Genomic DNA, 13,603 nt, shown 5'->3' on the forward strand with positions numbered 1-13,603 from the left:
AGTCCTCCCGCTCGCGTCCGCTGCCAGCGCCACCGACTCAATCCCCATTGAAGGCCAGCACAAGGGTGGAAGAGCTCCCGCCGAGCCGCGACCCAGCCCCACACTACCTGGCCGCCGCGGGCTCGCGGCACACAGCGCCCGGCGCGGCCTCCGTGCAGCCCCTCCGCCCTCCCACCTGCGCCGCGCGCCCGCCCGCTCCGCGCTCCCGGGCCAGGCGGCGCGGCCTGCTCGCGCCCGCGCGTTCGGCCCCAGCGCGCGCCCGCCCGCCCGCCGGCCGTTCCGCCCGCCCCCCGCGCTCTCCCCGCCCCCTCCCTCCCCCGCAGGCACGAGCGAATGTAGCCCGCGAGAGAAAATGGCGGCGGCGGCGGGCGATCGCGCCTCGTCGTCGGGATTCCCGGGCGCCGCGGCGGCGAGCCCCGAGGCGGGCAGCAGCGGCGGAGCTCTCCAGGGAAGCGGCGCGTCCACGGCGGGCGCGGGGCTGCTGCGGGAGACGGGCAGCGTGGGCCGCGAGCGCGCGGACTGGCGGCGGCGGCAGCTGCGCAAAGTGCGGAGTGTGGAGCTGGACCAGCTGCCCGAGCCGCCGCTCTTCCTCACCGCCTCGCCGCCCTGCCCATCCACTTCCCCGTCGCCGGAGCCCGCGGACGCAGCGGCGGTGGCGGCGGCCGGAGCGAGCGCCTTCCAGCCCGCGGCGGGACCGCCGCCCCCCGGAGCGGCGAGTCGCTGCGCCGGCGCCCACCCTGCCGAGCTGGCTGCCGCGCGGGACAGCGGCGCCCGGAGCCCCGCGGGGACCGAGCCTCCCGCTGCAGCGGCCCCCTCCGGGTGAGCGGCGGGCCGGGGCGGGCGGGCAATGAATGAAGCGAGCACGGAGCGCGGCTTCCGGGGTTCCGCTCGTGGGGGCCTGCGTCCCCGAGCCCTGAAGGTCGGGCGGCGCCCGGGACGGGACGGGAACGTGCGGGAGAGTTTGTTATTGTTTGCGGACATGTGACAGGCGTGCGAACCGCGGAGATGCGGGGCTCCCGGGGCCGGACCGAGGGTCGTGCCGAGCCCCCACGGCGCGCGGGCAGTTTGGGACGCGGAGCGCGAAGGTGACGGCGGTGGGTCCGCGCGCGGTGACAGGAAAGAGCCCCTCAGCCCCCACGGGGACGCGCGCCCGCGGCCAGGTACCGGGCCGGGCTTGGGCGGCAGCGCCCGCGGGCGGCGGCCGGGGGATTCCGGGGACCGCGGGAGAACGCCTGTCAAATGGACGCGGTCGGTCGCTCCGGGCTGGCGGGGCGGCCGGGTCTGCGGGGTCTCGTGGCTCCCCTCACTGCGTGTCCTTGGGGATTCCTCCTGCACCTCTGAGGCTACAGCGCCTGGTGCTGGGAGTTTGAATCCGCCTTTGAAGTTCGCATTTGGCGGAGTGCTGCAGGATTCAGGACCGGATGTGTCAGCCATTCAGTTTCAAGGCGGTGGGGACTGCGCCCCGCAGCTCCGCTGCGTGGCGGGGACAGGGACCGTGCGGGGCTGCGGGCTTCGCTCGCAGGGGTCTTCCGGTGCACCAGAAGTAGGACGTGCGTAAGATAGTTTACACCAACGGCCTTTTGGCCTCGCCCTTTTTTGGCTACTGGAAATTTTTCTGTTAAGGGAAATTCTTTGAAGTATATGAAACTTCAAAAATTCTGATTCAGCTGTACGGAGGCAGAATCTTGACGAATGTGTGAAGTTGCTAGATAGGTTTTTGTGATAGTCGCCCGGTGGCCCCGTAGGATTTCTTGACATTTGCCATGAGTGGAGAGTGTTTGTGTGTCGAATCTGACAGTAGGAATCCTTGGTTTCGGTTACTTATCAAAGTAATTTGACCCTTTTTTTGTGCCCTGGATTGTTTAAAATCACGATCAGTTTATTACTCGGAGGTGGTTTCCCTCCCCAACCCCCGCCCCCACTGGTAAAAAGTGTGCTGAGCCCTGCCTGTTAAACACTTTGGCAGTGTGGGGAAGAAGGTAGGTAGTGGCCCTACTGCAGCTCTCCGTGTGCACTCTACACGTTTCTCACAGCAGATACTTTCCTTTAGGATTTCCTGTTCCTGTGAGGATTAGAAAACCAGAATAAATCTTAGGTGGCAACTGTTACTATAGATCATCTGGAGGTGAAAGAAGAAGAAAAAGCTAACTCCAACTTGGAGGAATTAATTTTCTCTGGTCTTATGAAACCTTTTTTTTTTCTATGTGATAATACAGTTTGCCACACTTAAGCATTGTAGTCAGTATAATGACCTGAGTGAAATATAAGAAGAGCTACGAAAATGTCTGTAGAGCTTTAGTGTTGCCTCTGGACACGAATCAAGACAAGGTGAAGGCAGGTAGAACTGACTTGACTGAGTAATCTGGGATTAATTTTCGCATTTTCTTTTTTCTCTCTCTCTTTGAGGAGTGGCTTGTAATTAATTGTACAGGCAGCCTTCAAAGTAAGAACTGTTAGCTAGGATGCTGGTGGTACATCTCACATGTCATATGGGAAAAGCTTCATTTGCAGTAATATTGATTCTCTATCCTTTCTAGATAATAGTGACCCCTGCCCCCGTGTTGTAATACTAGGTTGAAATTCATTTCGTTTGCTGGTATAAAGCTTACATCACAAAGAAGAGGTATTCACAATTATTGCCATGTGTTTGTATTTCCTGTTGCAATGCTTTATTGTTTTATCACTTAAAGTCTTGGGGAAATGATTGTAAAGCAATCAGATCAAATCCCAGCTGAACAGTGTTCCCCTTTTCAGGAAGGTCATGCACATGTGTTAAAGAGGAAAATTTAGTACTAATATCTCGTGGATTTATTTTCAGTGGTAGTGAAGGACTGACAACCCTTTCTTTGTGTCTAAAGACCTATTGCGTCATTTTGCTGTTTTTTTAAAAACCAGTTTCCAAATTTGAGTCTAAAAATTCAAAGTGTAGAAAATACACATTTGTAAAAGATAACTTATGGGAAATTTATTAAAATCAAAGATTGTCTGCCCCCTCTCCTTCAGAGAAGTAACTGAAATCAGTGAAAGTTTGTGCCTGTAAGTGGCGCCCAAGGGCTGGGGATTTTTTCCTTATACTAGGGAATGAGGGGCTTCTCCTTCCTATTTACTGCCTTTGAAGAAAAATTACAGCGTTACTCTCCATTGAACAGGCTGTTGTGAGTTTGGCAGATATAATTACTCCATCCTATTTTTGTAGCTTCTACCAAACTATCAATTTGCCACCCTGTGAAAGAGCAAGGTATGCTGTGCTTGTTAATGTTAGCGTTGCTTAGAACTAAAGCTATTTCATAAGCCGCCTGGTCCTCATAGGCCTCAGTTTCACTTCCTTTAGAAGCTGTTGCTAAAAATAGAACTGACCCATTGCTAGAAGGGAGGTATAAGAACACTAATAATAAACCTAAAAATAAGTCTCTTCAAACTTTGAGTGGATGATTGTCTAAAATCGTAGAGGCGGCCCCAGAAGTTAGCCTCGCATAAATTCCTTGGGTTTTGTACTCAGGAATTCTCTCCAGGTTTTGTTTCAAACCAGTGAAGGAAATTACTGTATTTTTAAAAGATTAACCTTATTAAGTAGGATTCTGGAAGAGAAATATCAGAGCGAGAGTGGTTGCCAGCTTTTGTTTTCTCTTCATATCTGATCTTGGCAAGGGTGACTGGTTAACCAGCATTCCTTACTATATGGTTTCCAATACACTATAATGACTCCATTTTGTTAGCTAGGACTCACTTCTGTAGCTCTTCAAGCATGATGTGTTGCATGTTTTGGAAATGGTCACTGAACTGTGGCCCCAAAGAGTTCAAAATGTGCAGAGAAAGGGATGTTCTGTTGCTCTCAACAAGAGTAAAAACACCAGCTGCAGTTTGCCTAGGCTGAGTCTGCTGCTCTGGTCTCCACCCTGATAGCCAGTTCCAAAGGAAGAAGGGTATGACGAGGGACAGGTAGGGGGACTGGGTTATCCGGAGGAAAAGCGAGGGGCGTTCCCCAGTGCCGAATTAGTACTGCCTTTGCATTCTGTGCTCCAGGTGCTTGCTTGGGCTGAGGGGTAGGTAATGTGTATGGAAGAAATTGGGAAAAGACAGCATGGGGAAAGCCTTAGTCCACGGAGGATGCTCCAGAGCCCCGTGTCATGGAGTGCTTTGTTTGTGTCACGTGCCATGTGTATCCTTTAGACTGCTTGTCTTCCTAAGTCCTGGCCTTTCTGTCCTTTTAGTTCAAAGTTAGAGTTGCTTAAGAATGTGAAAGAACCTTGTGTTCGAGCTCAGACGTAGAGTGTGTCCTAGCGTGATGACCAAGGCCCGGGGTTTGATTGCTGGCATGTGCAATATTAAAAATAACAAAGTCGTCTTTAAGAAACGATTTGAGAACATTATTAATCATGAAAGAAGTGAGGGCCAGAGTTAAAATAAATGACTCACCGCAAGTGGGAAGGTAGTCTGGTACTCTGCAGATTGCTGAATGTAAGGATTTTCCCTGTGGCTTAAAACCATTTGTAGATAGACAGGCATGCTTTAATGCAGTCACCTTTCTCGCCTTCTGTGTGGCAGCAGGTCATGCAGGCCACTACAGCCCTCTCAGGCATGAGGATTGCTGTTTGGGGAGGTAAAAAATTAATTGGAGATATAAAAACCCCGTGATCACTCAGCTAGCAGACGAGATAGGATTCAACCCAAGTCACCCTGCCTCTATTGCCCAATTCCTCTCATTAGTTTCTGCTGTTTCCATTTTTGTTTTCAAGTTAATTATTAAATTAATTGATGAACTTTAAAAAGGGAGTTGTTGAGTAGGAGTCATGAGAGGACTGGCATGGACTCTTCCCCTGCTTGTACAGCTATGACACATTTCTGTAACCCAGCCTTGCCTAGGACAAGTATTTTACAAGTCAGTGCTATTTATGCCTCACCCAACACTTCGGAAAAGAGAATAAATGATTAGTGTTGAATGTTTCCTAGATTCGTGAAGCATTAAATCGTAAGTGAAAGGAGACAAAGAAGCTGGATAGTGTTAGGTTTCATTCATTCAGTGTTGATGAACTTTGCAAGACAGTGGTCTGGTTGACAGGAAGGTTGCCAGTGCAGAGCCTGTGTTTCAGCTTGTGGATGGATGGTAGAGCGGCATGTTTCTTCATACTCCGTTCAGTGCGGAGAGACAGAGACAGACTAAAACCAGCACACTGGACCTCACCCACACCATTAGGTGAATATAGCCACACCTTCCTAACTCCCTGAGGCCAGTTAGTAGCTGCCCAGCCTTGCAAGTCAGTAGCTAGGAAAGGTGGGTTTGCTGGACTTGCTCCTTTCTTCCGGTTTCCTTCTCTCAGGAGAGCAGCGGTGCTGTAGGTTTGGGTGCAGCACTGGTAAATAGTCGCAGACTTGGTTCACACTCTGTGCCTGCTCTGATGGATGTCGACAAAGCTGCAAGTTCAGGCATGATCTTTTTTTTCCTGTTCAAAGAGAAAATTAAAATGAGCGTATGGGAGCAGGAAATTCAATATCTGCCAACACTGGTTTTTAAAACTCAGTCCTTATTATTAGTAAAAGCAGCTCTGGTTAGAAAACAATGCAGGGAACCGCAGAACGTGCTATAGGGCATAAGATGACCACCACCGCCTTGTCTTCCCTGCTGTCCGGTAGTGCACCCCACTTGATTCGGGTATGTTTGTGTGGAAGGCAGTTCTGTACTGCCAGTGTTTGGGTCGTTGGCTTGATACCTTGATGTTACAGACTGAGATGTTACGGAAGCTAAGCAGAAATTTTAAGTCCTAGCTAGGTACACATATAAATTCTTACTGTGGCCATTGGACCTCTTGAAGACTCAAGAGAAAGTCTCTGGAGCCACATGGGGCAGTATGCACTGTGCTGTAGTTAGTGAAAAAAATATGTTTGTCACATGTATGCCTGTCTTGTCTGTCCGGGGCATGTGTGGAGTAGGAGGGGGGGGGTAGATACTAGATGGCAGGTGGGAGCTTGGCTTCCTGGATGGCTCAAGTACCATTAACTGATATGTTATCGAATCATCTTAAGCAGGTCGTGCAGCATTCTGAACCCTAAATATCCTAGCAGGACCATGTTCTTTATCCCTTTTCCCAGAATCAGTTTCTAATGTGTTGTACCTTGCTGGTGTAGAGCAGCAGTTTGCTGGTATATAGTGAGCAGTCATCGAAAATGCCACAAATAGAATGTCAAAGCTGGGGCTATTAGCTTATTTCAATAACTTAAGTGTAAGTATAAAATAATTTAGCAGTTCTTCCTTGGAGACTTTAGGCTTAAGTCCCCAGGGTGACCTGAGCCTTCTCTCTTCTGTTTCCTTACACTGACCATTCAGAAGTCTGGAGTTTGTTTTCCTGGCCATGACCGCTCACTGCGTGCAGACTTAGGACGCAGGAATCCTCCTTGGCACCGGCCTCCCTCTCGCCTGGCAGTTTGACCCGTTGCCTCCTCCCTAGTTGAGGCATCCACCATCTCTCATAGACTGCAGATCAGACTCTTGGGCACCGTTTCCCACTCTTGCCCTGTAGTCCGCTTTCCACGACACACCTGAGTGACCATTTAAATGTAAACCTAGCCTTCGCATCCTCCCTCCAGAAAAACAATTCTGTTAAGTCCGGAACCTTTCAAACCCTTTTCATTGGAATAAAGAACAAATGAATTCCCTCAGGAGTCCCTGCCTGGCTGGTTCACTGCCTCTCAGACCCATCCTGGCTCACCCTAGTCCCTAGGCCCCCTCATTCATTTCCTTACACTCCACATACTGCCTCCTGCTGGGGGCTTGTGCTTTTCATGTTCCCTGTGTCTTCACTCTTCTCTCAGTTCTTGAGGTGGCTTCATTGTTGAAATCTTAGTCCATTGTCCCTTTCTTAGGAAAGCTTTTCACTTGCTCTGTCTGGCTTTTGTGTCTGTAGTGTCACGATTGATATTGTTGAGATTTTAAATTTGACTCCTTTGTTGAATGACTGCTAGCCCTAGAAGTCCATGTGACCTGAGTGGGCAGGACTGTGGCTGGGTAGGAATGGAGAAACCAGCAAAATGCTGGGTGCATACTAAACACTTGGCAGAACGTGAGTGAGAGCGCGCCGTGGCGTGTTCAAACAAGTGGATCCTCTGTTCCTCCCTCTGGTCAGGTGGAGTTTATGGCCTAGCCCAGAGGGGCTCAGCAGCAAAAGCATACAGGCTTACAGGCTCTTGGTAAACTGACTGGGAAGTTCCTGGACTTTAGCAGTGCCTGGAGCCTCTGTTAAGTAGGTTGGCTCAGTGTGGTCTAAAGTAGCTGTGCTACCTGGTCACGCTCAGGTAGAAGGAATTTGCTCAGTGCCTAAGATTCTTCTGTACTTACTGGGAGTTGAGGATGCACACGAAGGAATAAGTTCACCCATTTAGGTGTTGTGCCTTAATAGAACTATTTATTCTTTTACCAACTTCTCAGGGCATTGTTCAAACTTAAGATATACTTTCAGGATTTTTGTCTTTAAAAACTGTCTTCTAAGATTTATAATCTTGGTAAGTCACTTTGGGATGAGTAGAAGTTCCCATTCACATTAAAGAAAAGATTTGCTAGGCAAGCACTGTATGAGATTTCAGGCGCCGTGGAGCTGTGTAACAGGAACCAGACAGGCGGTAACTGAACCCAGCAGTCCTTACCTAGAACACGATTTAGTACTGGAGAAGGCCCTGGCAGCCACGGGGGGCGGGGGGGGGGGAAGGTGAATTTGTGAAGGCCTTTGATTTTACAAGAGTCTTGGGGCATTTGTTACTAGACTTAACAGTTATTTGGGGTGTTACAGTCTTGATGTTCCTGCCTCACAGTATTTAAAGGAGCACAGTGTGAGCATTGCAAGAAACAGGCAGGTTCCTTTATAGCAGAGGGATTGGCAGGGCCACCTGGTGTTGGTACAGTTGGCTCCACCTGGATAGACAGCATTGTTTGTTAAACCATAGCACCATTCAGCAGCGTGGTGTGGAGCATCAGCTCTTCCGACCTGTAACATGAGTGGAACCTAGGTATAAAATCATGTCCATTATAAATAAGAAGTATGGCTTCTTATCTAAAGTTGTCATCTTCCGGTCATCTCAGAGCTTGTAGCATGTATTAAGGAAATTTTCCCAGCTATTTATAGAAAGCGTTTTAATGCTTCAGATGGTAAGCCTCTTGGTTGTCTGGAGCTGCAGCTCTGTAGCCTAGATGGTGAGTAAATGAAGTGTACTTTAGAGTTGCATAAAAGTGGATGCTGCTCCTTAGAAACACCTGTGCATTCCCTGTATGGGAAAACCTCTGTGTTTTTTGGTCTGTGTCATTTTAAACCTTGCAATTACTCTGAAATAATAATAAGCATTAAGCTGCCACCAGTATATCCCGACCTTTTCCCTAGATGTCCAAGGGTCAGCATTCAGCTGCAGCTTCCCTACCTTGACCAAATTATGTAAATTACTGAAGGATTTGGGTTAATGTTAGAGCTACTTGCAAAATATTAATTGTGTATGTGTTCTGTGATAGTATAATATTCAGTTTCTACTCTTTTCCTTCCTAAAAGTATTTTAATTGGCTATTTCTGTTACTGGTCTGCAAGATTTCTATTGGTGATTTTTTATTGGACCTTAGTTTTTAGAAAGATGTGACAGGTTGGGGAGGTGGCTTAGTCGTAAACTATGCTTAGTAGGCTCAGAGGCTGTGCAGAAAAAAGTAAACAGATGGACAGACAGAAAAAGATGTGCTAATCGGTGTGTATATTCTCGTGTTATTTTTTTAGCAATTGAACCCAGAGTCTCCTACATGCTAACCAAGGGCTCTCCCACTGAGCCAGATTCTTGAAACGGGTTTTGTGTCTTATTTTGGGGTGATGGGCATTAACATAGGGTCTTATATAGTTCAGGTTAGCTTTAAACTCACAATGTAGCCTATCTGCCTTGAAATTGCTAAATCCCTCTGCTTCTGCTTTCCAAGTTCTAGGACATGTGCTTACCACACCTGGCTTAGTTTTTGTGTCTTAATCTAGTTTATTCTGAATTTTAGAAATAATGTTTTGGCTTTTTGGTTTTTTGTTTGTTTTTTTAGTATACGGCACCTCCCAGCTGTTTATATTACAGGGAGGATTCAATGGCATTTTCATCTTTCCAGATCTTGGTAATAGCCACAATTGAAAGAAGTAAGCTTTATCAATAAAATGATAAGACAGTCCTTTTGGAAGCAACAGAAGGATATACTTGTTAGCAGTTTTGGTAGCAAATGGGGTCTTCTTACTATACTGTGTAGCACTGTAGAAATTTCTCCTTGGCAGCACTGTGCTAACTTTAATAAGCATGGCTGTTTACTGAGGACTGCATAAAAGTCTCAAATAATGTCAGTAACTAGACAGTTTATTATCTTTAGACATTTATATTGTTTTGAGTTGTTCTATTAAGCTGTAGTGACTTAATATATTTAATATATAAATTAAATATACTTACAAATAAGTATATATTTAAATACTTGTGCCCTTAGGTTCATAAAATGGGTATACTAGCATAAATTACTGGTCAAAGGTAATGTGTATTTAAAAATGCAGTGATGTAGCTGCACTACCCTGTAAAGCATTGTGCCAGTTCACATTCACAGGAGGGACAGTGCATTTTTCCAGCCTTGTCAATCTGTAGATTACCACAGCCGCGTTCATCTCCCGTCCTTGTCAACCTGCGCGTGGAAGCAGGTGGCCCACTTTAGTCTGTGTCTTAGCTTCTAGTGTGAGTATCCATCTGGTAAATCGTTTCATTTCACACATGGAAGGAAATTATTCTTCTTACTGATTTCTAAGGACATTTTGAATATTAGTAATATCACCCCTGACATTTACTGCAGTTTTCTTGGTTTGTACTATGACTACAAGTTGACTGTAGTATTTTCACACTCAGAATCGTTATAGTTTTGTTTTCATATGTCAGTGCTCTCCTCCAGGGTGTCTGGAGTGGGTCAGTGTGGGGTAGGAGTTCTACGTTCCTAAATCACCAGTTGTCACAACGTCTTGTGAAAGATAAGGTGAAAGCCAGCCGTTGCCCAGAAACGGGCATTCTGCTGACTCATCCTGATGGTATTTGGTGTCTAAACGTCTTGGCTTTGGTGATGGCACTCTGCATCCAGCTGTCACCTGGGTAGCTCCCCCCCCCCCCCCCTCATGGGATGATAGTGCCCAGAAGCTGCAAGTCCTCTGTCAGTCCTGACCTTTGTTCTCCCAGCCCTCCATCCTCAAACAGGGTTGCCTTCCTGGGGGAAATGCTGCCGCCATCTCCCTAATTGCTCCTCTCCCATCAACCTCCTCCTCCTCAGTTGGCCTCCCTCTTTCCATCAGGGATGGCTGTCAACCCAGGGGCGCCCCACCACACTGTCCTCCGTCCTTAAAGACATGGGGATGCCTTGTAGATGCTCTGGCACTCAAGGTCCCTCCCATGGTCACCCTTTACTGCAGATGTTCTTTCCCACTGTGTGGAGGATTCCTGTCTGAAATGTTCATTCTGTTTCCGCAGCGAGGTATTTTGTGTGGGTTTTTTTATTCTTTTTGAAATAAAGAATTATTGGTATTCTACTAAAAATAAATGTCTATTTGTGGAAGTCAGTACTGTGCTGTAAAAACTGCTGAACTCTTTGATTTACAGCTTCTCTATATTTTAGAAAAGCACTGTTTTTAAAGCTTTGTAGTTTTCTCTTTATCACCGTATATGTGATCATGGCTTTCTGCACAACAGTATTTACAAAGAGGTGTCTGAAGCGCACATTGTTGTAAAATGAATCAAATGTTCTAACTGATCGGTGTTAAAATTTCAGACTTGCAGTGGCAGGGGAAAAATGTTGGTACCAAGCCGAGACTGCCCTTGAGACTAATCCAAGGCCATCACGGGTCAGACAAATACGCTCAAATGCTCCAAGCAGAGAGCTTGGCTGGGCATGAACACGTCTGTGGCAGGTTTGTGTCAGCTGTCAGGCCTCCACAGCCCCTCTCCAAGGACCTGGAGTGGTGTTCTTAGAGAAGTGGAAGAGTGGAGTAGTGGGTGTGCCGGGTGAATGGACTGTGTGCCTTCTGTCAGCACTCCTACGACGACGGGACACCACACCTTGGCTGTACCTGCTGGGAGCTAGATGTCAGGGTGCTGGGAGAAGCTGGGAAGTATGTGCAGGGTCCTGCAGTCCTGTAGTGTTCCGAAGACTGGGACACTTGCTTTCCTGGACCGAATGTGTGGAAAGTAGAGAGGCCCACAAATCAGTGGTCATCTATAATTAGAAACATGTCAGGTATAGTTCAGGCAGCCCTGCCTGAGTGGAATAGGGTACAGATGGGGCTCAGAGACCAAGCTGAGGACAAGGTCCCTGGCCCTGGCCAGCTGGAGAACTGGACCGAATTCTCTGCCTTATTTTTTGCTCCACTGACTGATCCTTAGGTCTCAGTGCTTAGAACAAAATAAAAAGCCTTTGTAGTTGGACAGGTAACCACAGTGCACCAGGAAGTGGGTCAGCAGGCTTAGAGGAGGAGTGGCGTGGCCAGCTGGGAGCCAGACCTGTCAGCTACCTGTTGCTGGCAGCTCCTGAGAGTGAATGCCGCCCCTTCACAATTCTCAGTCCAGAGTGAGGCTCCTGGTGTCCACTAGTGACCTTGAAGGCTTGCCCCACCTTTGCTCACTCCCTCAAGGTTACCCTTTAGCTACTCTTGTTTTAGCAAAGGCTGTTTGTGTACATAGTGATCATCTCGTTAGAAATTCATTTTCCCTTACTATTTTGAAAGATTTTTTCCAGAAAAATGGAAAACCGTAGCTTTTAGTCTCTGTGATGCAGAGTAAAATAGCTGACAGACCAGGCTTTTGAGGCTGAGGCCCGAAACCAGTACACTGTGAGTGGAGTACAGTCCCAAGACAGACCCAGGGAGGAGTGTCAGAGAGCCACGGGTTTGCAGACTGGTGGCCAGCTCAGGTGCAGCTCCTCCTCTGAACCTCCTGACCCACGTCATGGTACACTGTGGTTACTGTTGCCTATCAGTGTTCTGTAGGGTGAAGTGAAGTGTTTGGTTTACACATCCCCTACTTTTCCTTTTAAGTTCTTGTTCCTTTTTTAAATTTAATTTTGAAAGTTACTTTTTTGTGGCTAAACTTATTGAAACAGTTTTTTTTTTTGTGAATTTATAAACTCTTGCTATTTCAAACCTATATACCACCCATAAAGAGATGCTTAAATGAATATAAGGAAAAACAGTGGAAGGCTAAGCATGGTTCTCCACAGACTGAAGCAGGAGGATGTTCCAGGCTAGCCTGAGGGACATATCTTAAATTAACCCATTTCTGTTAATGTGTGTATGTGGCTTGCTGGTAAGGGTCTGGTGTCTGTCTCCTTCATGAACTACATGGCATCTCCCTGACTCCACCTACTTTCTCTCTATATCCCTTTTCAGATTTCCCGCTTGGCTTTACTCTGCTCAACCATTGGCCAAAACAGCTGCTTTACTAAGCAGTGGTGATAAAACACACAGCATACAGAGGGGAATCCCACATCAGTGCCAGATCCAGTCTACACACACACACACACACACACACACACACACACCCAGGAGGAGGCAGTGAAGCCACAGGAAAAAAATATCATATATGAAATAACATTAAGTAATGAGGAAATGCTTTTAAAGGAAGCTTGTAATTGGTGAGGAGAATATTTTTTTGCAGAGCAGAGAAAGTAGAACATATTTAGCAGGTAGTACCTGGTTAGGAAGCAGACCTGACAGTAGCTATAAATCTACTTTCTGGTAACTTCTGCTACTTTTTAGCTCAGAGTTAATTCTATAAAGGGATGTTGGCCAGGGATAGCCTCTGATGAGCAAAGCCACCCTTCAGTTTCTTGTCTTTAAAAAGGCTGGTTCATGAACACACATGATGGCATTTTTTTTTTTTTACTTAAAACTTGGTGACAGTTTCTAATTGTGAAAGTTGCTAATGATGTCTTGATTCTTTTCACATAATTTGGGCAGGAGCAGAAGTTTCTGGAAACAACTAAACTGTGACTCCTTTTATATTTCTTCTGCATCTAATAATTTTGTTTTCAAACTCTAGAAAATGATTGTACTGAACTAGGTCTGGAGTAAGACTGTTGGACTGGTCTAGACCTCCTGATGACCCCAGCTTGAGGGAGTTCACACAGACCTGGCCCGTGGCAGTTTTCACACACCACATTCGCTGGGCCTTCAGCAGTAATTATTCTTTGTCTTGGCTTGGTGAAGAATCCTCAACCCTTCCTGCTTCCAAAAAGTCTACCCCATTCCAGCAGTTGCCTGGTCCTGCAGTCAGATATCTAGGTATGTGTTTGGGGTCTTACAGTATGTTCCCAGCCTGTCATGCCCAGACAAAGCAGTGTGAAGGGTGGAGCAGTTGTTAGGAACCCTGAACCCTGAAAGCATTCGGAAGCCCTTGTGACAGACTGTGCTAGCTGTCTGTGAGCTGTCACTAGGAAATAAGGCAACTGGAAATAAAGCGCTGTCGTCTGCACAGTGCGCACTGAGCCCATCCTGCAGTCTGCAAAACGGAGAGTGGGCCTTCTCTTCACTGCAAGAGGGCATGCTAGGGGAGCCTTGACCGCAGTGCCAAAGACATGGGGGGCAAAGCCTCC

The 13,603-nt window shown here is 47.5% G+C and overlaps 1 protein-coding gene across 1 annotated transcript in view; it reads left to right on the plus strand.

Annotated features, from left to right (window-relative positions):
• The first annotated feature begins 320 nt into the window (after positions 1 to 320).
• Map3k1 (mitogen-activated protein kinase kinase kinase 1) overlaps positions 321 to 13,603 on the plus strand; it is a 65,563-nt gene continuing 52,280 nt past the window's right edge. Inside the window, exon 1 of the mRNA XM_041663549.1 lies at positions 321 to 819. Coding sequence (XP_041519483.1) covers positions 353 to 819 — 467 coding nt within the window. The 5' untranslated portion in view covers positions 321 to 352. The remainder of the gene's footprint in view (positions 820 to 13,603) is intronic.

Source organism: Microtus oregoni, unplaced genomic scaffold, assembly GCF_018167655.1.
Source record: "Microtus oregoni isolate MIOR12 unplaced genomic scaffold, Mior012 000014F_ref0000157, whole genome shotgun sequence".
In the NCBI taxonomy this organism is placed as follows: domain Eukaryota; kingdom Metazoa; phylum Chordata; class Mammalia; order Rodentia; family Cricetidae; genus Microtus; species Microtus oregoni.